This window comes from Somniosus microcephalus, chromosome 2 (assembly GCF_052327205.1).
Source record: "Somniosus microcephalus isolate GS21.2 chromosome 2, FLI_Smic_1.0, whole genome shotgun sequence".
Classification (NCBI taxonomy): Eukaryota; Metazoa; Chordata; class Chondrichthyes; order Squaliformes; family Somniosidae; genus Somniosus; species Somniosus microcephalus.
In genome coordinates this window covers 2,006,955-2,029,534 of record NC_140988.1, presented here as the reverse complement: position 1 = coordinate 2,029,534, position 22,580 = coordinate 2,006,955, and the positions used below count along the sequence as shown (strand labels likewise).

Sequence of the window (22,580 nt, the reverse complement as noted above, 5' to 3'; positions counted from 1 at the left end):
CATTTCAGGGTCAAATATGACACCAAAGTTGCGAACATTGTGGTTCAGCCTCAGACAGATGTTAGGGAGAGGCATGAAGTCAGTGGCTAGGGAACGGAGTTTGTGGCGGGGACCAAAAACAATGGGCTCGATTTTCATTGGGCTGTTGAGGCGGGCTTGGAGGCGTGTGGGGGGTTGAAATCGGAGGGCACGGACCCATCCCACCCCCAACCCGCCTCCATGCCAGTTTCAAAGGAGGCGGATACCCGACCTGTGCTGGGAGCCGCCTCCCCGAGGCAGGAAGGGGATTAGTGCCAATTAACTGCCTGTTAACAGGTAGTTAACAGGCAGTTTTTAGCCTAATCCCTATTTTTATCCCTGAAGTGTGGGATTCCCAACGGCTCCAAACCACGCCAAGTTAGCGAGGCGGACAGTTGGGCTGAAGGGCTTGGAGGGGTCGAGATGTCCGGTGTTCAGGTGAGTGATGGGTGCATGAGTGCAGAGGTAAGTGTGTTTGGTGTATGTGAAGTGTTTAAATAAGTTTTACTTACCTTTACAACCTTCCTTCCTTCCTTCAGGTCTCAGGAGTCCCTCATCTCACCGGCACAGAAAGCAGGATGGCCGCGAGCTGTCAAAAGTTGCAGCATTCAGCTTTCTGTTCTGGAGAGATCTCTAAATCAGCCTGAGAGGAAGGAATTAACTTTGAAACTGTCAAACATTGACAATCTGTATTCTAAGAGTTGTTAGAGGCTGATATTTCATCTGTCAAAAGCTCTTGACAGATGAAATGTCAATCTGTGATGTCACCTATTGCTGGGTGGCCCTTAATTGGCCTGCTGAGCCCGCTGGGTGGGCTCAACAAGGTCAATCAAGTGAAAATCGCGTGGGTTGGCCACAACTCGATGGAGGCGGGACTACAACCCCGAAAGTTGTAGTCATAGAAACATCGAAACATAGAAGATAGGAGCAGGAGTAGGCCATTTGGCCCCTCGAGCCTGCTCCGCCATTCAATGAGATCATGGCTGATCATCCAAATTCAGTATCCTGTCCCTGCCTTCTCCCCATATCCCTTGATCCCTTTAGCCTTAAGAAATATATCCAACTCCTTCTTGAATATATTTAATGAATTGGCCTCAACTGCCTTCTGTGGTAGAGAATTCCACAGGTTCACCACTCTCTGGGTGAAGAAATTCCTCCTCATCTCTGTCCTAAATGGCTTACCCCTTATCTTTAGACTGTGACCCCTGGTTCTGGACTCCCACGCCATCGGGAACATCCTTCCTGCATCTAGTCTGTCTAGTCCTGCTAGAATTTTATAAGTTTCAATGAGATCCCCTCTCATTCTTCTAAACTCCAGCGAGTATAAGCCCAATCGACCCAATCTCCCCTCATACGTCATTCCTGCCATCACAGGTATCAGTCTGGTGAATCTTCGCTGCACTCCCTCCATGGCAAGAACATCCTTCCTCAGATAAGGCGACCAAAACTGCACACAATACTCAAGGTGTGGTCTCACCAAGGCCCTTGGAGTCCCGCCTCCTACACGCCTCCAGTATCAAAATCCAGCCCATCGGCTTCGGTCTTCCCAATATTTAATTGGAGAACATTTTTGCTCATCCAGAACTGTATGTCGGACAAGCAGTCTGACAATTTAGACACCGTGGAGGGATCGAGAGAAGAAGTAGTGAAGTAGAGCTGGGTGTCGTCAGTTTACATGTGGAAACTGACGCTGTCTTTTTGGATGATGTCGCCAAGGGGCAACATGTAGATGAGAAACAGGAGAGGGCCAAGGATAGATCCTGGGGGACACCAGAGCTAATGATGCGGGAGCGGGAAGAGAAGCCATTGCAGGTGATGCTCTGGTTACGATTAAATAGATAAGAATGGAACCGGGCGAGTGCAGTCCCACCCAGCTGGACGTTGGTGGAGAGGCGTTGGAGAAGGATGGAGTGGTCAACCATATCAAAGGCTGCAGACAAGTCAAGAAGGACGAGGAGGGATAGTTTACCTTTGTCACAGTCACAAAGGATGTCATTTGTTACTTTGATGAGAGCCGTTTCAGTACAGTGGCAAGGGCGGAAACCTGATTGGAGGATTTCAAACATGGAATTGCAGGAAAGATGGGCACGGATTTGGAAGGCGACAACACGTTCAAGGACTTTGGAGAGGAAAGGGAGGTTGGAGATGGGGCAGTAGTTTGCAATGACGGAGGGATCAAGGGTTGGTTTTTTGAGGAGAGGGGTGATGTCGGCAGATTTGAGGGAGAGGGGGACAGTACCTGAGAAGAGAGGACCATTAACAATATCAGCTAACATGGGAGCCAGAAAAGGAAGTTGGGTGGTCAGCAGTTTGGTGGGAATTGGGTCGAGGGAGCAGGAGGTGGGTCTCATGGACAAGATGAGCGCAGAGAGGTCATGAGGGAGATCGGAGAGAAACTAGAGAAAGATGTGAGTTCAGGGCTAGGGCAGGGGGGAACCTTAGAGGAAGTTTGGCCCAGTGGACTAGGGGACGAAGGGGAGTGGCAGAGGCAGCTGAACGGATGGTCTCAATCTTGGAGACAAAGAAGTTCATGAGCTCCTCACACTTGTTATTGGAGGTGAGGGTGGAGGAGACAAGGGAGAGGGGTTTAAGAAGACAGTTAGCAGTAGAGAATAGGAGCCGGGGTTTATCTTTGCATTCCAGAATGATTCCGGAATAGTGAGCAATTTTGGCAGACGAGAGCAGGCCCCGATAATACTTTGTGGTCCAGCCAGATCTGGCGGTGAATGGCTAAACCAGTTGTCCGCCATATCCGTTCGAGTCTGTGTCCCTTGGACTTAAGGGAGCGAAGATGAGAGCCATACCAGGGGGAACGGCCAGGGTGAGAGAGGGTAATTGTTTTAATAGGGAGTAGGGCATCAAAGGTGGTGGTGAGGGTGTGGTTGAGCAGATCGGTAGCTGCAGAAATGTCATGGTGAATGGAGGGCCAGAGGCTGGACAGTTGGGATTTCATAAGTGCAGTTGTAAGAGAGTTGGGAGAGAGTTTTTTTCCAGGGGCAGACACAGAAGGAAGTAAGGATGTGGGTGGAGAGCGATACGAGGAGATGGTCAGAGAAGGCCTTATCTGCAATTGACACGATGGGAGTAGCGAGGCCACGAGAGATGGCAACGTCGAGGGGGTGGCCGTGAATATGGGTTGGGGAGTTTTCATGGAGGGAGAGATTAAGGGAGTATAGGAGGCTAGTGAACTCACAGGAATGAGAGCATGATGAATTGAGATGGAGGTTGAAATCACCGAGGATGAGAAGTCGTTTGGTGCAGAGGCTGAGGGAGGAGAACAGTGAAGATATCTCGGTAATAAAATTTTTATGGTACTTGGGTGGGTGGTAGAGAATGAGAATTTTAAATGAGAGGTGAGAGGCGTGGACTAGGGTGAGATGCTCAAAGGAGGAGAACCTGCCGGAGGAGTAGGGGTCAGACCAAGGTGTGATTTGGTGATGAGAGCCACACCGCCACCATGGCGGTCTGAGGCAGGTATAGCCGGGCGGGGAGGCTTCATTTAAGGGTAAAGTGTCATCACCCCTCAACCAAGTTTCCGTCAGGGCCATGATATCGATGCAGTCATCCACGATAAGCTCATGGATGGCAAGGGCCTTGTTCACAAGTGAACGGACATTCTGGAGGGAGTTGCGAAGAGGGTTTGTGATGGCTGCCCCACTGCCAGCGTCCACAGGGTCAGCGCTGGGGGGAGATGAGTTGGATGGGGAGGAGATTGGCAAGATTTGCCCCCGGGAAGGTCGGCGAGAGAGTGGGATGGGACAGTTGGGGTTGCTGGTCGTGAGGAGGCAGCGACGAGTGCCTCGATGGGCCCTTCGTGGGATGCCGAGAGAGGCACAGAGGGAAGCTGTGGGCTTATCCAAGAGGGAGTTAAGCCTGGGACGGCGGCAGGAGAGTAGGAGGGTCGAAGAGTAATGAAGGATTGGGGTAGGGATTTGGAAGGGCAGTGTATCGGAGAGAGGAGAGATGAAAGGAGGCGTGACGACAGGAGAGAGCGGTCAGGGAGGGATAGAGAGAAAAGGAAAAGGGGGAAAGAGTGGAATGGCTCGGGTCTGGAGCGGCAGCCAAAGTGCGCACGCGAATGGACACGGGAAAAGCTCCGGTTACATAGGCCTGTTTAAATGTGATAATTAATGGAATACATATTTCCTGGTAGCAGGGAAGAGGTTGGGGACAATAGTCGGGAGACCAGGGTCAAAGTCAGAGTTTCCATGGAAGGACAAGCCGACATGAGCAGGATGGGGCCGGTACGGAGCATCGACGGACCGCTGTCCAAAGCAGGCGAGTGAAGTCCAGAAGCTATTTGAAGGGTGGAGAGTTCGAGGATGGAGGTTGTTGCTGTAGGAATGAGAGTCGGGAGCGGTGCAGAAAGATGATGGTTAAATTGACACAAGTTGGAAGTCCCCGTAGATCAAAGCGGCGGAGAAAAAGTAAAACCATAAACCGGTGACCAGCAAAGCTGAAAACCGGTAGAACAAGTCTTCGGATAGCAAGTGGAGCTGCTACCTACAAACCAGCAGAGCTGGAAAACCAGTAGAACCAGTTCAGCAGAGACCCAGCCGGAAGTTTAAAGGTAAAAATCTTTTTGCAGCAGAGATAGAGACACAACAGTTAAGTCTTACAACGTAACCCAGTGCAGAAACGTAGTGTAATCCAATGTAGTTCAAAGCAGATTCAATAATAACTTGCAAAGGGAATTGGATAGATACTTGAAAAAGAAAACAATTGCAGATATGGGGAAAGAGTAGGGGAGTGGGACAATTTGTAACTCTTTCAGAGAGCCGGCACAGACGCAATGGGCTGAATGGCCTCCTTCTGTGCTGTATGATTCTATGACTCATGGTTAGGTTAGCACTCTACAGTGTAGAGTAGTCTAGCTGTCATTGACTCTAGAGCTAAAAACACGTGGGTCCGGAATCGCAGTGAGTTGGAATGCATCCACTGGGAATCTCCACCACTGACCCTGCCAGGGCCAGAGCAAGGATCCCTAAGTAGCATTTCACTAGCCGCCGCCCATGAGCGTCTTGGTTTTCCTCGAGAACTGGTGAGGGCAGGGAGGCAGGAGAAGCGGTGAGAGTCAGGTGCTCAATAAGCCTGCAGCAGCTCCAGCCGAGATCAAACATTTCAGCAGCTTCTCAGCCCTTGCATAGTTACACAACTCTAACTGTGCAGCCCACCATACAGACAGTGAGGGGCTGGGAGACAATGTAGGTCAGTGAGCACAGCGATGGTGAGTGAACAGGACTCGGTGCGAGTTAGGATACAGGCAGTAGAGTTTTGGGTGAGCTCAAGTTTACGGAGGGTGCAAGGTGGGAGGCCGGCCAGAAGAGTGTTGCAATAGTCGAGTCTCGAGGTAACAAAGGCATGGGTGAGGGTTTCAGCAGCAGATGAGCAGAGGCAGGGGGCGGAGATGGGCAATGTTACAGAGGTGGAAGTGATGGAGCGGATATGGGGTCAGAAGCTCAGCTAGGGGTCAAATTGGACGCCGAAGTTTCAAACAGTTTGGTTCAGCTTGAGGCTGTGGCCAGTGAGGTGGGGGATGGAGTTGGTGGCTAAGATACAGAGTTTGAGGTGGGAGGGAGTCAAAGGTGATGGTTATGGTCTTCCCAATGTTTAACTGGATGGGAATTGTGGCTCATCCAGGCCGCTCACTGTGAAATATCACAGAGATTGACTAGTATCAATAGATGGAGTCAATGCCTATATGGAACCTCACTATTAACAGCCAATAAAATGGGCATGCTTCTCATCTCAGTGCATTCTCCAACTGCCAGCTTCCAAATCCATTTCTAATCGCATTACCAGTGAGTTGAGGAGGTGGAAATTTGACTTGTTTCCTGATAAATTATAGGAATATACCAGGCAGCCCTGACTCAGGTCATTCCAGTGACTCAGTAGAGTACTGAAAATGAGATCTGGCCCCCCCAATAATTCAATAGATTCTGCAAATGAGGCAATTAAATCATTTGTTCAGTTTGGGCAATGAATCAGAGTGTAATAGATAACTGGCAGCAGGGTACAACGCTCATTATAGGATGAACTATTTGCTTAGATCTCTGGCAGACATTGTTTCCTTTAGAAAATATACAAGGGAACATTGATAGGGTTAATTTCTGTGGTGCTTCACTTAGAGAGTGGATGTAGGAAAATCTGGGGGAATGCTCCCTGTAATTTCCCAGCCCCCTCATGCTTGTTACTGAAGCTTGTTTGAGTTGCTGATACAGGGGGCAAGGTTTGTAAGTGTCACGGTTGATAGGGTAATACAGGCGGTAGTGACATCCGAATTGAAAGTGTCACATAACATCACAGGATTGGTGCAAAATGACAAAAAAATATAGGTGGTGATGCGCTTTACTGTATTTTTTAAAAATTATTTGTTACCATGCAGGTAGCTGCCATCCTGTATTAGCAGCAAAGGCTGGTGTATCTGAACCTGTCCATGTAGCAGTTATGAGATGAAAGAAACTTTAAAAGTTTTTAAAAAAGGAATCCTTCATTTAAGACAAAATACAATAACCGTGTTACCCAGAGACTCCGGGCGAGAAATTGTAATTGTTTGCGCCCATTTTTGGGGCGCTAGGAGTGCCCTTAAAGCTCCAAAATGGTGTCTGCGGTGTGCATGCACACTTTTGGGGTGAATCGCGGCAGACACCGCTATGCTGATGACGTTGGCGTGCGCGCAGTGAACAGCCGCTGGAAGTATGCAGAGCAGACAGATCATGACGTCAATCAGTGTGCAACTTACAACGTCCGGCTGCAGACTGCACCATCTGGGCAAGGGCGGCAGCCGTCTGGGATGTCTGGCTGACAGGCAACAGCAAGGGCACTGGCAGAGTGGCAGGGCGAATGCTGTCTTCCTGAGAGAGGACAGTAGGCTTGTGCTCCACGGAGCCACTGCCACCCTCCTGGGGCAGCGCCTCAGCAATCCTAGTTCTCTGTTAGAGGACAGATTGCAGACCTGCTGTGGCACCCTGCAAGCCCCTTTCCACATTGTAATCCACAGCCATGATGACAGCAAGCTGACCTTGCATGGCAGCAGTCTGTTCTTCCACTGCAGCGACTGCCAGCACCTGCTCCAGCTACAATGCACCTCCCCTTTAAGAGGTGCAGGCTAGCTTTAAGCAGTGCACTCTAGCTTTAAGTGGTGCTAGACACTCATGATATTGGCCCCCTGCTGATGCATTCAGCCAATGAACAGTGCGGTTTGCACTGACTGGATGCTGAAATCATTGAAATGAGGAGGCAGCACGAAGTTTGCGTACTGTCTGCATTGTAATCAACGGGCACGGGTTAATCACACATCGCGATCCCTGCGCCCGTTTTCGTGTGCAATTGAATTTAGTCCCCTCCGTGTAGTGACCCCTGTAGGAACGATGGAAACCTAATCCCAATAAACTCTATTTGAAACAAGGAGTTATTCTTACCTTTCAACTCCTTAGATGCCAACTCCCGTGAAGCAGAACTGGAGTGGCGAGAGAAAGCTAAGAAAGAGTTGGAGGATTGGTACATACAGCAGGAGGAGCAGCTCGAAGAAATGAAAACCAGTAACAGGTACTCACAGGTTGCCAAGAGCTCATTGTTGTGAATCGGAGAGTAAACCCATTGTATGGAGGACCATGCACCTCCCTGTCACAATTACCAAAACTGCCTTTCGGTTTGTATGAGAATTATGTGCAACTTTTCTTGAACAATGTAAAACCAATTATATTCTGAAACCCTCAGTTAAAAAAATAATTCAGCAAGGAGGAGGCCATTCAGCCCCTTCAGCCTGTTCCACCATTCAGTTAGACCATGGCTGATCTGTATCTTAACTCCATCGACCCGCCTTGGTTCCGTAACCCTTAATACTCTTACCCAACAAAAATCTGTCCCTCTCAGTCTTGAAATTTTCAATTGACCCCCAGCCTCAACAGCTTTTTGGGGAAGAGAGTTCCAGATTTCCACTACCCTTTGTAACCGCAGCTATATTACATTGTTCATTGAAAGATAAACTCTTTCCGAATTTCAAATACAGTAAAGTTCAACTAATTGCTAGCAGAGGCCTGACTCTACAATCTGGTGTCCCCAGCAAGGAGCGGTGCTGATTAAGGGTCATATACTACATGGAGGCAATAAGCTACCCAGGTGTGGGCCAGGAGACTTCCAGTCCGAATTTAACCTCTCCATTTCTCCTTTCCCGTGTCAGCTACTAAAACTAATACACGCTTCAAATAGAGGAAATATCAAAATAAATGGATCGAATTTTAATCGGAATTATATATATGTATATTAAGTTTACAGATCCTGTTAATTTTCCTTTTATATATTCATGGTTGCAAGTCTCTCACCCTATGCCCTTGGATTTGTTTGGCCAGTTCTTTGCCTTCCTGTTAGACAGGTTTGGGTGATGAGGGAAAGTTCCAAGTCGATTTTGTAACCAAACTTCTCAGACCGTGGTAAATGAAAATGACTCTTGTTTCTTTCGGTCCCAAGTTACCAGAAGAGAAACATTCCCATTTAAACCCTGCTGCACTTTATTGTTGATGGTGAATCAGAATTTTCCAAAAAGTAATTTACTCGAGCCAAATTCGTGGCAGTTTGCAATTCCCATTTCCTCTGGGATGCTGTCATGTCTACTTTGCCCTCCCCCCTCTCCCTTACATCAATCTCTCCCAACACTTTAGGATTACTCGCCCTCCTGGATCACACTTCCACAGTCAGTGGCAGCTTATTGGCTTTCTGACCCGCATCCAACTGGCAAACCCATCGCCCCCTCCCAGAACAGAGGAACATTTGTGGGAACGTGGAGTCAGGCAACGGAGACAGATTATCTGTTTAACATCTGCATTCAGTTTTCTTTTTAATTCAGTTTCTCCCCCCCCAGAGAGACTGAGAGCCTCTGGATGCGACTCGCTGTTTCCACAGGCTCGATGGATTCATGGATCCGTTTCTACTTTCTCTCTTTTATTTCATTTCAGAACTGAATTGAAAGGACAGGCTCCTAATGCATGTTAAGGGAACCATTACTCTCGGCTGTATCAGTATTGTAGAATTAAAGGCATCAATCAACGCAGTAGTTGAACAAAGTGGGATGTCTCTGGACTTCAACAGCAGAGATTCCTCAGTAAATATTGTGCTGTTTTAATAAACCAGCCTTCTCCGCAGGCCATCGGGGGAGATTCAGAGACCCAGATCCGTGCTGGCAATTTCCCCGGGGCCCCTCCAGAGATGGAGCATTAACAATTTCAGCTGGCGAGACTTCCATTGCACCGAATGGCGACGTAAGTGAGAAAATTCCCAGGGTGTCCCGGGAATTCCCCAAGACACGCTCCCCTGAAGTAAAGGGGTGGGCGGATAACTCGCACATTCCCACCCGCCAACCCTTCGGAATTTAGGGCAGGTGTTAAATGTCATGGAAACCCAGTGGAACCGGGACCCACCCTAAATTCGGGTTTCCACCCCCTAGGGGGGGGGAATGTTCCCGCTCGCCGCCCTCTCCAGCCTCAGGGATTTCAGGCCCTTTGAGTAACTAGAGATGTGTTTTGTCCTGTCTGTTGGTGCAGCATCTTACATACTTGTCTTACCACATTATCTCTCTCTATCTGCTGCTGTCCCATGGACTACACAACCAACCTCTTGATCTTCCTAGGATTCTGGATGACGCTTTCTACAAACAACCCTTCGCCGATGTGATTGGCTATGTGTATGTTGCCTTATCAATAATTCCCTCTTTCTATTCTTACCATTCAAACAATTCCTTATGATAATTAGTTGCCCTTGTTTTGTGCACTTTCTGCCACATTCTACTCTGTTTTTTACTACATCATTTTAGTGCTGAGTAAATAGGGGATAAATTGTGCTCCGGTTAATATTTGGCTTTGCCAACTAAGTTGCATTATTTTTAAATATTGATTTGAATTTATTGCTGAGAGACTGAACAAAAGGTGTTTGCCTTGACTCAGTGGTAAAACCGGTGCCTGTGAGTCAAGGTTGTGGGTTCGAGCTCTATAAATGTAAGTTTGTTCTTTCTTTCCTTTTCTCTCTCCCCTTCTTTCTTTCTGTAGAAAGACCTTATGGAATTAAATATTAATCATTGTATTTACTGCATACACTCAGCAGAATTCCCAATTTAGATGTTGAAGGAATGTTGGGAATGATTGACACCTGAAACAGAAAATGCTGCAAATGCAAAGTCAGTCAGTCAGCATCTGAAAGAAGACAGGCAGTAAGGTGGAATAAAAACAGGAAATGCTGGAGATACTCCGCAGGTCAGGCAGCATCTGTGAAGAGAGAAACAGGGTTAACGTTTCAGGTCGATGACCTTTCGTCAGAACTGGAAAAAAGCAGGAAATGGAACAGATTTTTAAGCAAGTTTAGGGGCTGGGAAAGGGGGGAGGGGATGAAAGAACAAAAGGGAAGGTCTGTGATAGGATAGAAGGCAGGAGAGATTAAGAGACATTAAGAGATATTCAAGGCGAGAGGAGATGGTAGTGGGACAGGTTAAGAAACAAAGGATGGCTCTAGATGAAGTGTAAATTGCGCTGACAGAATGAAAGACAGCTGCCACGTGGGAGAGAAGAACAGACACAAACAAAAAATGTGGATAAAAAATATATATAGGATCGGGGCCGGGGTTATGATCTGAAATTGTTGAACTCTATGTTGAGTCCAGAAGGTTGTAAAGTGCCTAATCTTTCGATAACCCCGGCCCCTATCATATATATATTTATTATCCACACTTTTTGTTTGTGCCTTCTGTTCTTCTCTCCCACAGGGCAGCTGTCTTTCATTCTGTCAGCGCAATTCACACTTCATCTCGAGCCATCCTTTGTTTCTTAACCTGTCCCATTACCACCTCCTCCCGCCTTGAATATCTCTCAATGTCTCTTAACCTCTCCTGCCTTCTATCCTATCACAGACCTTTTCCTTTGTTCTTTCATCCCCTCCCCATTTCCCAGCCCCTACACTTGCTTAAAAATCTGTTCCATTTCCTGCTTTTTTCCAGTTCTGACGAAAGGTCATCGACCTGAAACGTTAACTCTGTTTCTCTCTCCACAGAAGCTGCCTGACCTGCTGAGTATCTCCAGCATTTTCTGTTTTTATTTCAGATTTCCAGCATCTGCAGTATTTTCTTTTTGTAGGCAGTAAAGTGGCCCTGGGACAGCAGTGACCTACATTTGTGCTCAATAAAGCAAGGGCCACTCAGCTAGATATTTTGGTGGAGCTTTGCATTGGCATTGTCATTTGGTTAGGGCTGGAATATCGGGCACCAGCAGCTACTAAAGGGCTGCTGGTCTACTCTTAAAGCGCTGTCAGTTTTTTCTCTCTCAAAAATGGGTTGGGGCACAATGACCCCTTAGAAGGTGGGGGTGAACCCAAAAATATCTTAATGAAATCATAGAGCACAGAAAGAGGTGAATCAGTGCCTGTGAAAGAGCTCTCCAATTAATCCCACTCCCCCTGCTCTTTCCCCATAGCCCTGTAAATTTTTCCTTTTGAAGTATTTATCCAATTCCCTCTAAAAGTTATTATTGAATCTGCTTCCACCGCCCTTTCAGGCAGCGCGTTCCAGATCACAGCAACTTGCTGCGTTTATATAAAAAAAAAATTTAAAAAAAAAAATCTCATCTCCCTCTGGTTCTTTTGCCAATGATCTTAAATCTGTGTCCTCTGGTTACTGACCCTCCCACCACTAGTAACAGTTTCTCCTTATTTACTCTATCAAAACCCCTCATAATTTTGAACATCTATAAAACCTGAAGTTAATGCTCTCATCCCCTCAGATCTGCTGAAAAATTAGCGAGAGAAAACTTAAGCAGCCCATTAGTATTAATGAATATTAAACGGCATCGCTACCGTGTGAAAGATGTTAGTGGTCATTCTGCACTCTGGGGCTTCAACAACAACAACTTGTATTTACATAGCGCCTTTAGCGTAGTAAAACATCCCAAGGCGCTTCACAGGAGTGTTATAAACCAAACTTGGACACCGAGCCACATAAGGAGATATTAGGACAGATGAACAAAAGCTTGGTCAAAGAGATAGGTTTTAAGGAGTGTCTTGAAGGAGGAGAGAGAGGCGGAGAGGTTTAGGGAGGGAATTCCAGAGCTTAGGGCACAGGCAGTTGAAGGCACGGCTGCCAATGGTGGAGCGATTAAAATCAGCAGATATACAAGAGGCTGGAATTGGAGGAGCGCAGAGATCTCGGAGGGTTGTAGGGCTGGAGAAGGTTACAGAGATAGGGAGGGGCGAGGGCCATGGAGGGATTTAAACAAGAGAATTTTTAAATTGCAGCGTTGGTCAGCGAGCACAGTCACAGGGATCATAGAGAGCACATCTTGGGGAATTGCAGGCCTGTGGCTGTTTGGCCTTCATGCTAACACCATGGGCTACAACATGGGGCGTGTCCCCTGTTTCTGTAAGAACATAACAATTTATGAGCACATTACACCAAAACTAGGCCGACCCTTATTGAAAGATCGGCTCCTCACCCACACAGTGCTGTCCCCTTTCTACAATAACAACTTACATTTACATAGCGCTTTTAATGTAGCAAAACGTCCCAAGGTAATTTATGATGGTCACCAGTCACACCTTTGATTTGTTCTTCGTAGCCTGTTTCTAACCAGTTTTTTCCAGCTACATTTTATCGCCCATTTTTAAACCAGTTTTCTGTCTGGCGGAGATATCTCTACTAACTGTTCCGTGGCATGACCATAACCACAAATCATCTTTTCAAAAGCTTCATCAAAAATCTAAGTGGATAATAACCTGGCCTTACATTGCTGGCACCGGTGCTTTTGTCACAATACACTGCAGAACTTTTCTTTCATGTTTCACACACAGGGTCACTCAACAACTCAAAGTAACACATTGTCATATTTAACACTTTTATACATGATTGTATATGATAGTGAGACCCCCCCCTGTGATAGCGAGACCCCCCCTGTGATAGCGAGACCCCCCCCCTGTGATAGCGAGACCCCCCCCCCCCGTGATAGCGAGACCCCCCCCCCGTGATAGCGAGACCCCCCCCCCGTGATAGCGAGGCCCCCCCCCCGTGATAGCGAGGCCCCCCCCCCGTGATAGCGAGGCCCCCCCCCCCGTGATAGCGAGGCCCCCCCCCCGTGATAGCGAGGCTCCCCCCGTGATAGCGAGGCTCCCCCCGTGATAGCGAGATTTGGGCCTCCTTTCAATCCAGCCCGGTGAGCTGCGGAGGCCAAACGATCACGCTGAGGGAGCTCGCCGGGTTCTGTCCCATGGAATATCTCGCCTCCTCCCCTCTTTCTCACCACCCCCTCCCCCTCTCACCACCCCCTCCCCCCTCCCCCTCTCACCACCCCCTCCCCCCTCTCACCACCCCCTCCCCCCTCTCACCACCCCCTCCCCCCCCTCTCACCACCCCCTCCCCCCCTCTCACCACCCCCTCCCCCCCTCTCACCACCCCCTCCCCCCTCTCACCACCCCCTCCCCCCACCCCCCTCCCCCCTCTCACCACCCCCCTCCCCCCTCCCCCCTACCCCTCTCTCACATACAAACATAGGAATCAGGAGCAGGAGTAGGCCACTCAGCCCTTTGAGCCTGCTCCGCCACTCAATAAGATCATGGCTGATCTGATTACTCCGCATTCCTGATAACCTTTCACCCCCTTGCTGATCAAGAATCTATCTACCTTTGCCTTAAAAATATTCAAAGACTCTGCTTCCACCGCCCCCTGAGGAAGAGAGCTCCAAAGACTCACAACCCTCTGTGAGAAAAAGTTTCTCCTCATCTCTGTCTTAAATGGGCGACCCCTTATTTTTAAACAGTGACCCCTAGTTCTAGATTCTCCCACAAGAGGAAACATCCTCTCCACATCCACCCTGTCCAGACCCCTCAGGATCTTATATGTTTCAATCAAGTCACCTCTTACTCTTCTAAACTCCAGCGGGTACAAGCCTAGCCTGTCCAACCTTTCCTCATAAGACAACCCACCCATTCCAGGTATTAGTCTGGTAAACCTTCTCTGAACTGCTTCCAACGCATTTACATCCTTCCTTAAATAAGGAGACCAATACTGTACACATGTAAGAAGTCACACAACACCAGGTTATAGTCCAACAGCTTTATTTGAAATCACAAGCTTTCAGAGCGCTGCTCCTTCATCAGGTGAAGTGAAGAGTTGCATATAAGCACAGCATATATAGTCAGAGAGTACTGCCAGATGATTACAGGTAATCTTTCTAACTGCCCTTTATCACACCTCAGCAGAGAGATAATCACAGCAATCACAGGTGTGAATGGTGTCCAAACAGGTCAGTCAGGAAAACATTACATCAAAGAACAATGAGGTGGGGTCACAAGGGGTCAAATGTTGTAGATGCTGGGGTCTGTATGAAAAACAAAAAACAAACAAAAAACTATTTTTTTGCTGGAAATCACAGCAGGTCCAGCCGCATCTGTGTAGAGAGAACAAGCCAACGACGACTCGAGTCTGGATGACTCTACGTCAGGTGGGGTTACATGTAGCGTGACGTGAACCCAAGATCCCGGTTGAGGCCGTCCTCATGAGTACGGAACTTGGCTATCAGTTTCTGCTCGACGATTTTGCGTTGTCGTGTGTCTTGAAGGCTGCCTTGGAGAATGCTTACCCGAAGATCGGAGGCTGAATGTCCTTGACTGCTGAAGTGTTCCCCGATTGGGAGGGAACACTCCTGCCTGGCGATTGTTGTGCGGTGTCCGTTCATCCGTTGTCGCAGTGTCTGCGTGGTTTCGCCGATGTACCATGCTCTGGGGCATCCTTTCCTGCAACATATGAGGTAGATAACGTTGGCCGAGTCACATGAGTATGTACCATGTACCTGGTGGGTGGTGTCCTCACGTGTGATGATGGTATCTGTGTTGATGATCTGGCATGTCTTGCAGAGGTTGCCGTGGCAGGGTTGTGTGGTGGCGTGGTCGCTGTTCTCCTGAAAGCTGGGTAATTTGCTGCAAACGATGGTCTGTTTGAGGTTAGGCGGCTGTTTGAAGGTGAGTACTGGAGGCGTGGGGATGGCCTTTGTGAGGTGTTCATCGTCATCGATGACATGTTGAAGGCTGCGAAGAACATGGCGTAGTTTCTCCGCTCCGGGGAAGTACTGGACGACGAAGGGTACTCTGTTGGTTGTGTCCTGTGTTTGTCTTCTGAGGAGGTCTACGCGATTTTTCGCTGTGGCCCGTCGGAACTATGGACCCACGGCGAAGAATCACTGAAAAGACTACACGATAACATCAACAAGTTCCATCCCACCATCAAACTCACCATGGACTACTCCTCAGAATCGGTTTCATTCTTGGACACACGAATCTCCATCAAAGACGGACACCTCAGCACTTCACTCTACCGCAAGCCCACGGACAACCTCACGATGCTCCACTTCTCCAGCTTCCACCCTAACCACTTTAAAGAAGCCACCCCCTATGGACAAGCTCTGCGAATACACAGGATCTGCTCAGACGAGGAGGAACGCGATGGACACCTACAGACGTTGAAAGACGCCCTCGTAAGAACGGGATATGATGCTCGACTTGTCGATCGACAGTTCCGACGGGCCACAGCGAAAAATCGCATAGACCTCCTCAGAAAACAAACACGGGACACAACCAACAGAGTACCCTTCATCGTCCAGTACTTCCCCGGAGCGGAGAAATGACGCCATGTTCTTCGCAGCCTTCAACATGTCATCGATGACGACGAACACCTCACTAAGACCATCCCCACGCCTCCACTACTCGCCTTCAAACAGCCACCTAACCTCAAACAGACCATCGTTTGCAGCAAATTACCCAGCTTTCAGGAGAACAGCGACCACGACACCACACAACCCTGCCACGGCAACCTCTGCAAGACATGCCAGATCATCAACACAGATACCATCATCACACGTGAGGACACCAGGTACATGGTACATACTCATGTGACTCGGCCAACGTTGTCTACCTCATACGTTGCAGGAAAGGATGCCCCGGAGCATGGTACATCGGCGAAACCATGCAGACACTGCGACAACGGATGCACGGACAGCGCACAACAATTGCCAGGCAGGAGTGTTCCCTCCCAGTCGGGGAACACTTCAGCAGTCAAGGACATTCAGCCTCCGATCTTCAGGTAAGCATTCTCCAAGGCGGCCTTCGAGACACACGACAACGCAAAATCGTCGAGCAGAAACTGATAGCCAAGTTCCGCACCCATGAGGACGGCCTCAACCGGGATCTTGGGTTCATGTCATGCTACATGTAACCCCACCTGACGTAGAGTCATCCAGACTCGAGTCATCGTTGGCTTGTTCTCTCTACACAGATGCGGCCGGACCTGCTGTGATTTCCAGCAAAAAAAGTTTTGTTTGTTTTTTGTTTTTCATACAGACCCCAGCATCTGCAACATTTGACCCCTTGTGACCCCACCTCATTGTTCTTTGATGTAATGTTTTCCTGACTGACCTGTTTGGACACCATTCACACCTGTGATTGCTGTGATTATCTCTCTGCTGAGGTGTGATAAAGGGCAGTTAGAAAGATTACCTGTAATCATCTGGCAGTACTCTCTGACTATATATGCTGTGCTTATATGCAACTCTTCACTTCACCTGATGAAGGAGCAGCGCTCTGAAAGCTTGTGATTTCAAATAAAGCTGTTGGACTATAACCTGGTGTTGTGTGACTACTTACATTGTTCCATCCCAGTCCAACACCGGCATCTCCACATCATGAATACTGTACACAGTACTCCAGATGTGGTCTCACCAATGCCCCTGTATAACTGAAGCATAACCTCCCTACTTTTGTATTCAATTCCCCTCGCAATAAATGATAACATTCTATTAGCTTTCCTAATTACTTGCTGTACCTGCATACTAACCTTTTGCGATTCATGCACTAGGACACCTAGATCCCTCTGCATCTCAGAGCTTTGCAATCTCTCACCATTTAGATAATATGCTTTTTTATTCTTCCTGCCAAAATTGACAATTTTACATTTTCCCACATTATACTCCATTTGCCAGATCTTTGCCCACTCACTTAACCTATCTATATCCATTTGTAGCCTCCTTATGTCCTCTTCACAATTTACTTTCCTACCTATCTTTGTGTCATCAGCAAATTTAGCAACCATATCTTCGGTCCCTTCATCCAAGTCATTTATATAAATTGTAAAAAGTTGAGGCCCCAGCACTGATCCCTGTGGCACACCACTGGTTACATCTTGCCAATCAGGAAATGACCCATTTATGCCTACTCTCTGTTTCCTGTTAGTTAGCCAATCATCTATCCATGCCAATATGTTACCCCTTACACCATAAGCTTTTATTTTCCGCAATTACCTTTGATGTGGCAACTTATCAAACGCCTTCTGGAAATCTAAGTACAGTACATCCACTGGTTCCCCTTTATCCACAGCACATGTTACTTCCTCAAAGAACTCCAATAAATTGGTTAAACATGATTTCCCTTTCACAAAACCATGTTGACTCTGCCTGATTACCTTGAACTTTTCTAAGTGCCCTGCTATAACGTCTTTAATAATAGCTTCTAACATCTTCCCTATGTCAGATGTTAAGCTAACTGGCCTGTAGTTTCCTGCTTTCTGTCTCCCTCCCTCCCTTTTTGAATAAAAGAGTTACATTCGCTATTTTCCAATCTAATGGAACCTTCCCCGAATCTAGGGAATTTTGGAAAATTAAAACCAACGCATCAACTATCTCACTAGCCACTTCTTTTAAGACCCTAGGATGAAGTCCCGGGGACATGTCAGCCCACAGCTCCAACAATTTGCTCAATACCACTTCCCTGGTGATTGTAATTTTCTTGAGTTGCTCCCTCCCTTCCATTTCCTGATTTACAGTTATTTCTCCCTCCCCCCTCTTTTCCCCCCCTCCCCCCTCTTTTCCCCCCTCCCCCCTCTTTTCCCCCCTCCCCCCTCTTTCGCCCCCTCCTCCTTTGAACACAAGGATGAGAAACTGAGGCATTGTTGGACTAGGAGCCAGTGTAGGTCAGCGATGGGTGAACGGGACTTGGTGCGAGTTAGGACACAGGCAGCCGAGTCTTGGCTGAGGTGAAGTTTCCAGCAAGGAGCGTCAATCATAGAGAGCACATCTTGGGAAATTGCAGGCCGGTAGCTGTTTGGCCTTCATGCTAACACCATGGGCTACAACACGGGGAGTGTCCCCTGTTTCTGTAAGAACATAACAATTTATGAGCACATTACACCAAAACTAGGCTGACCCTTATTGAAAGATCAGCTCCTCACCCACACCGTGCTGTCCCCATTCTATGATTTATACTAGTCACCACACCTTTGGTTTGTTCTTCGTAGCCTGTTTCTAACCAGTTTTTCAACCAGTTTTCTGTCTGGCGATGATATCTCTAACTGTTCCCTGACATGATCATAACCACAAATCATTACCTTTTCAAAAGCTTAATTAAAAAATCTAAATGGATAAGAACCTTGCCCTGATCGTGACTAAACCCTTCTTCCCTCTTCCTCTTCTCCCCCACCCCCCCCCCCCCCCCCTCCTTCTCCATCCCAGGAGCCGTGCAATCTCCCGGGAGAGGCAAAATACAGAGAAAAAGCCCCGGGCCAAAATGGGGGGGAAAATACTCCGGAAAATTCCTCCCCGATCCCCTCAGGTGATGGACACCAGTCCAGGAGATCGCATGGACCCAGTGTGATCTATAAAGACACTGACCTTTCATAGGATGCGATCTGGGACCCAGTCAGGAACCGGTCCCGGTCCCTCTTGGAGGCGGTGCCGAGTCGCTGGCAACACATCCCCGGGGCTGACTGCTCTCTGGGGCAGGAAGAACCGCCCAACACCCAGTCTATTCCCACTCTCACACAGTTTAATCTGGTGTCCCTTGGTCCTCCCCAGTCTGTTAAACTGGAATAATCTCTCAACATTCACGTTATCCAGCTCTTTCATTATTTTATAAACCAGGTCAAAACATTTACATTTTAAAAGGGGCCTAGTTTTGTGTGTTGTTACACATGAGGCTAAATATCAGCAAACCGGACCCTTAAAAATCCCACAGAGAAGCCAGGCTTACTGTCAGTGATAACATACCCTGAGTACATTTGACTCGATATCAGCAAATCTTCGTTTTATCTCTAATTCTCTACAGTATATTCTCCTGATACTGCGATGGGTAAAAGTTGATTCTTTTATGTTACTATGACAGTGGAGGTGTGCGAGATGTATAGTTATTGCTTAAAAATAAACTGCTTTAGATAACTCGGTTATTGCTGTTAATGTTTGAAGTGTAATAATCAAGCAGTTACGGAGTAGATTTCAACTCTGCGATGGTGTAAATCGGGTGAGAGCGAATCAACAGCCCGTTTCACATCTCTCTCTCCGTTTCACATCTCTCCCCGTTTCACATCTCTCTCCCCGTTTTTATTTCCAATGAAGTCAAGGGAAATAATCACCGGTTTTACACTGTCGCAGAAGGTCAAGATCTGTCATCGAACACAGAACCTTCCTGTTAGTGCAGCTAATGTCATTTCCAATGTCCGATTGTCTAACTGTTCTTTTTTGCTTTTTTCTTTCCAACGTGCTGTGAAGTACGAACATAAAGCAACACTGCTACAATCTACAACAGTTAAGTAAACTATTCTTCCTTGCTACTAACTGTATAGGGGTCATTTAGCACCGGCAAGGCCGTTCACATGGAGCCTCACTAAAGTGAAACAGGAGGCACAGAATCCACCCTCTAGTCAGGTGGAGCTGTCTGTCTCGAAGCTGCGCTCCTGTCCAGCGAGGCAGCGGAGATTTTCAGAGTTATCCCTCGTCTGTTGATGTGCCTGTGTGTGTATTAGGATTATTTCTAAACTAAAATTGTGTCCGCTGCACTCTGCTGAACAGTTTAAAAGGTTTTACGCCCTGTGTGATATTGCTGCCTGTAACACAATGTATGAATGATGCTGGTACGGATCAATGTAATTACAAATAAAAACTGAAAATGCTGGAAATACTCAGCAGGTCTCAGCGAGTATTTCCAGCATTTTCTGTTTTTATTTCAGATTTCCAGCATCCGCAGTATTTGGCTTTTGTATCAGTGTAATTACAGAGTGTCAGCCATGGCTCAGTGGGTAGCACTCTCTCTGCTGAGTCAGAAAGTTGTGGGTTCATAATCCCACTCCAGAGACATGAGCACAAAATTCTAGGGTGACACTCCAGTACTGAGGGAGTGCTACACTGTCGGAGGTGCCGTCTTTCAGATGAAATGTGAAACCGAGGCCCCGTCTATTCTCTCAGGTGGACGTAAAAGATTCCATGGCACTATTTCAAAGAAGAGCAGGTGAGTTATCCGGGTGTCCTGGCCAATATTTATCCCTCAATCAACATCACTAAAACAGGCCTATACTAGGATAATTGAAGTCCCCCATTATCATTGCTCTAAAGTTCTTGCATCCTTTTGCAATTTGCCTGCAAATTTGCTCCTCTATCTCCTTCCCACTATTTGGGGCCTATAGTGTACACCCAGCAGCGTAATGGCTCCTCTATTACAAAAGCAAAATACTGTGGATGCTGGAAATCTGAAATAAAAACAGAAAATGCTGGAAATACTCAGCAGGTCAGGCAGCATCTGTGGAGAGAGAAACAGAGTTAACGTTTCACGAAGGGTCATCGACCCGAAACGTTCACTCTGTTTCTCTCTCCACAGATGCTGCCTGACCCGCTGAGTATCTCCAGCATTGTCTGTTGTTATTTATGGCTCCGCTATTGTTTCTTAATTCTAACCAAATAGATTCTGTCTTTAAACCCGCCAGTATATCAACCCTTTCCAGTGCTGTATCTTTGATCAAAACTGCCTACCCTCCTTTTCATCCTTCCCTATCTTTTCTGACCAAATTGTAGCCAGGACTATGAAGTGCCCATTCCTCCCCTTGTTTGAGCCAGGTGTCCATTATTGCCACTATATCATAATCCCATGTGGCTACTTGTGCCTGCAGCTCACCAACCTTATTTACCACACTTTGGGCATTTACGTTCATGCACTCTAAACCCACCCTAGTCTGTCTTACATTTGTCCCCTGCCTGACCCCTCCTATTTCTGAACTACTCTTTATTCTAATGCTGTTAGTCTCTCTCAATCCTCTGTGCACCTTGTATTTCCTCTCTGATGCCTCATCCTGGTGCTTCTCCCCCTGCCTATTTAGTTTAAACTCTCCCCTACAGAACTAGTTAACTTCCCTGTGAACACATTCGCCCCAGCCCTGTTTGATGTGCCTCAATGAATCCGAGACTCAATGTTAGCGGAACAAAACAAGGCTTTTATTAACTTAGAAGGTAACACACAGTGGAGAGGTATCTTCCATCCAGAGGTCTGCTGTACTGGATGCGAGGCAGGCTGAGCCAGCTTACATAGGGGCCAGGTATGGGCGGAGCCCTACACACAATACATTACAATACAATACAATGGTGAGGAAACGGAACTGAGGTAAGGGAAATGAAACTGAAACTAAACCACCGTCACAGGCAGAGAATACTGTGAGTGATGAATGGCATATTTCATCACACTGTTGAGGTGCAACTCGTCCATCTTGTACAGGTCCTTCCTGCTCCAGAACTGGTGCCAATGCCCCAGGAATCTGAAGCCCTCCCTCCTGCACTATTTCTCCAGCCACATGTTAACCTGTCTTATCTTACTGCTCCTATACTCACTAGCACATGGCACTGGGAGTAAAAAAGAAAGACTTGCATTTATATAGCGCCTTTCACGACCACCGGACATCTCAAAACGCTTTACAGCCAATGAAGTACTTTTGAAGTGTAGTCACTGTTGTAATGTGGGAAACGCAGCAGCCAATTTGCGCACAGCAAGCTCCCACAAACAGCAATGTGATAATGACCAGATAATCTGTTTTTGTTACGTTGATTAAGGGATAAATATTGGCCAGGATACCGGTGAGAACTCCCCCCTGCTCTTCTTTGAAGTAGTAGCCGTAGGATCTTTTACACCCACCCGAGAGAGCAGACGGGCTCGGTTTAACATCTCATTGTACAGGGCCTTGGTGAGACCACATCTTCAGTATTGTGTGCAGTTTTGGTCGCCTTATCTGAGGAAGGATGCTCTTGCCATGGAAGGAGTTCAGTGAAGATTCACCAGGCTGATACCTGGGATGGCAGGAATGATGTATGAGGAGAGATTGGGTCGATTGGGCTTATACTCGCTGGAGTTTAGAAGAATGAGAGGAGATCTCATTGAAACTTATAAAATTCTGACAGGACTGGACAGACTAGATGCAGGAAAAATGTTCCTGATGGTCGGGGAGTCCAGAACCAGGGGTCACAGTCTAAGGATAAGGGGTAAGCCATTTAGGACAGAAATGAGGAGGAATTTCTTCACCCAGAGAGTGGTGAACCTGTGGAATTCTCTACCACAGAAGGCAGTAGAGGCCAATTCATTAAATATATTCAAGAAGGAGTTGGATATATTTCTCAAGGCTAAAGGGATCAAGGGATATGGGGAGAAGGCAGGACCGGGTACTGAATTTGGATGATCAGCTATGATCGCATTGAATGGCGGAGCAGGCTCGAGGGGCCGAATGGCCTACTCCTGCTCCTATC

General features: G+C 47.5%; 1 protein-coding gene across 4 annotated transcripts in view; it reads left to right on the top strand.

The window, feature by feature from the left end:
• LOC147122484 (clathrin light chain A-like) overlaps window positions 1–22,580 on the top strand; it is an 80,780-nt gene that overhangs the window by 47,152 nt on the left and 11,048 nt on the right. For 2 of the 4 annotated variants that reach the window (XM_086005643.1, XM_086005634.1), the window contains 3 exons: window positions 7,455–7,566; window positions 9,644–9,697; window positions 19,572–19,607. In XM_086005643.1, the coding sequence (XP_085861769.1) occupies window positions 7,455–7,566; window positions 9,644–9,697; window positions 19,572–19,607 (202 nt within the window). The remainder of the gene's footprint in view (window positions 1–7,454; window positions 7,567–9,643; window positions 9,698–19,571; window positions 19,608–22,580) is intronic. The other 2 variants (XM_086005653.1, XM_086005660.1) reach the window with 2 other exon arrangements.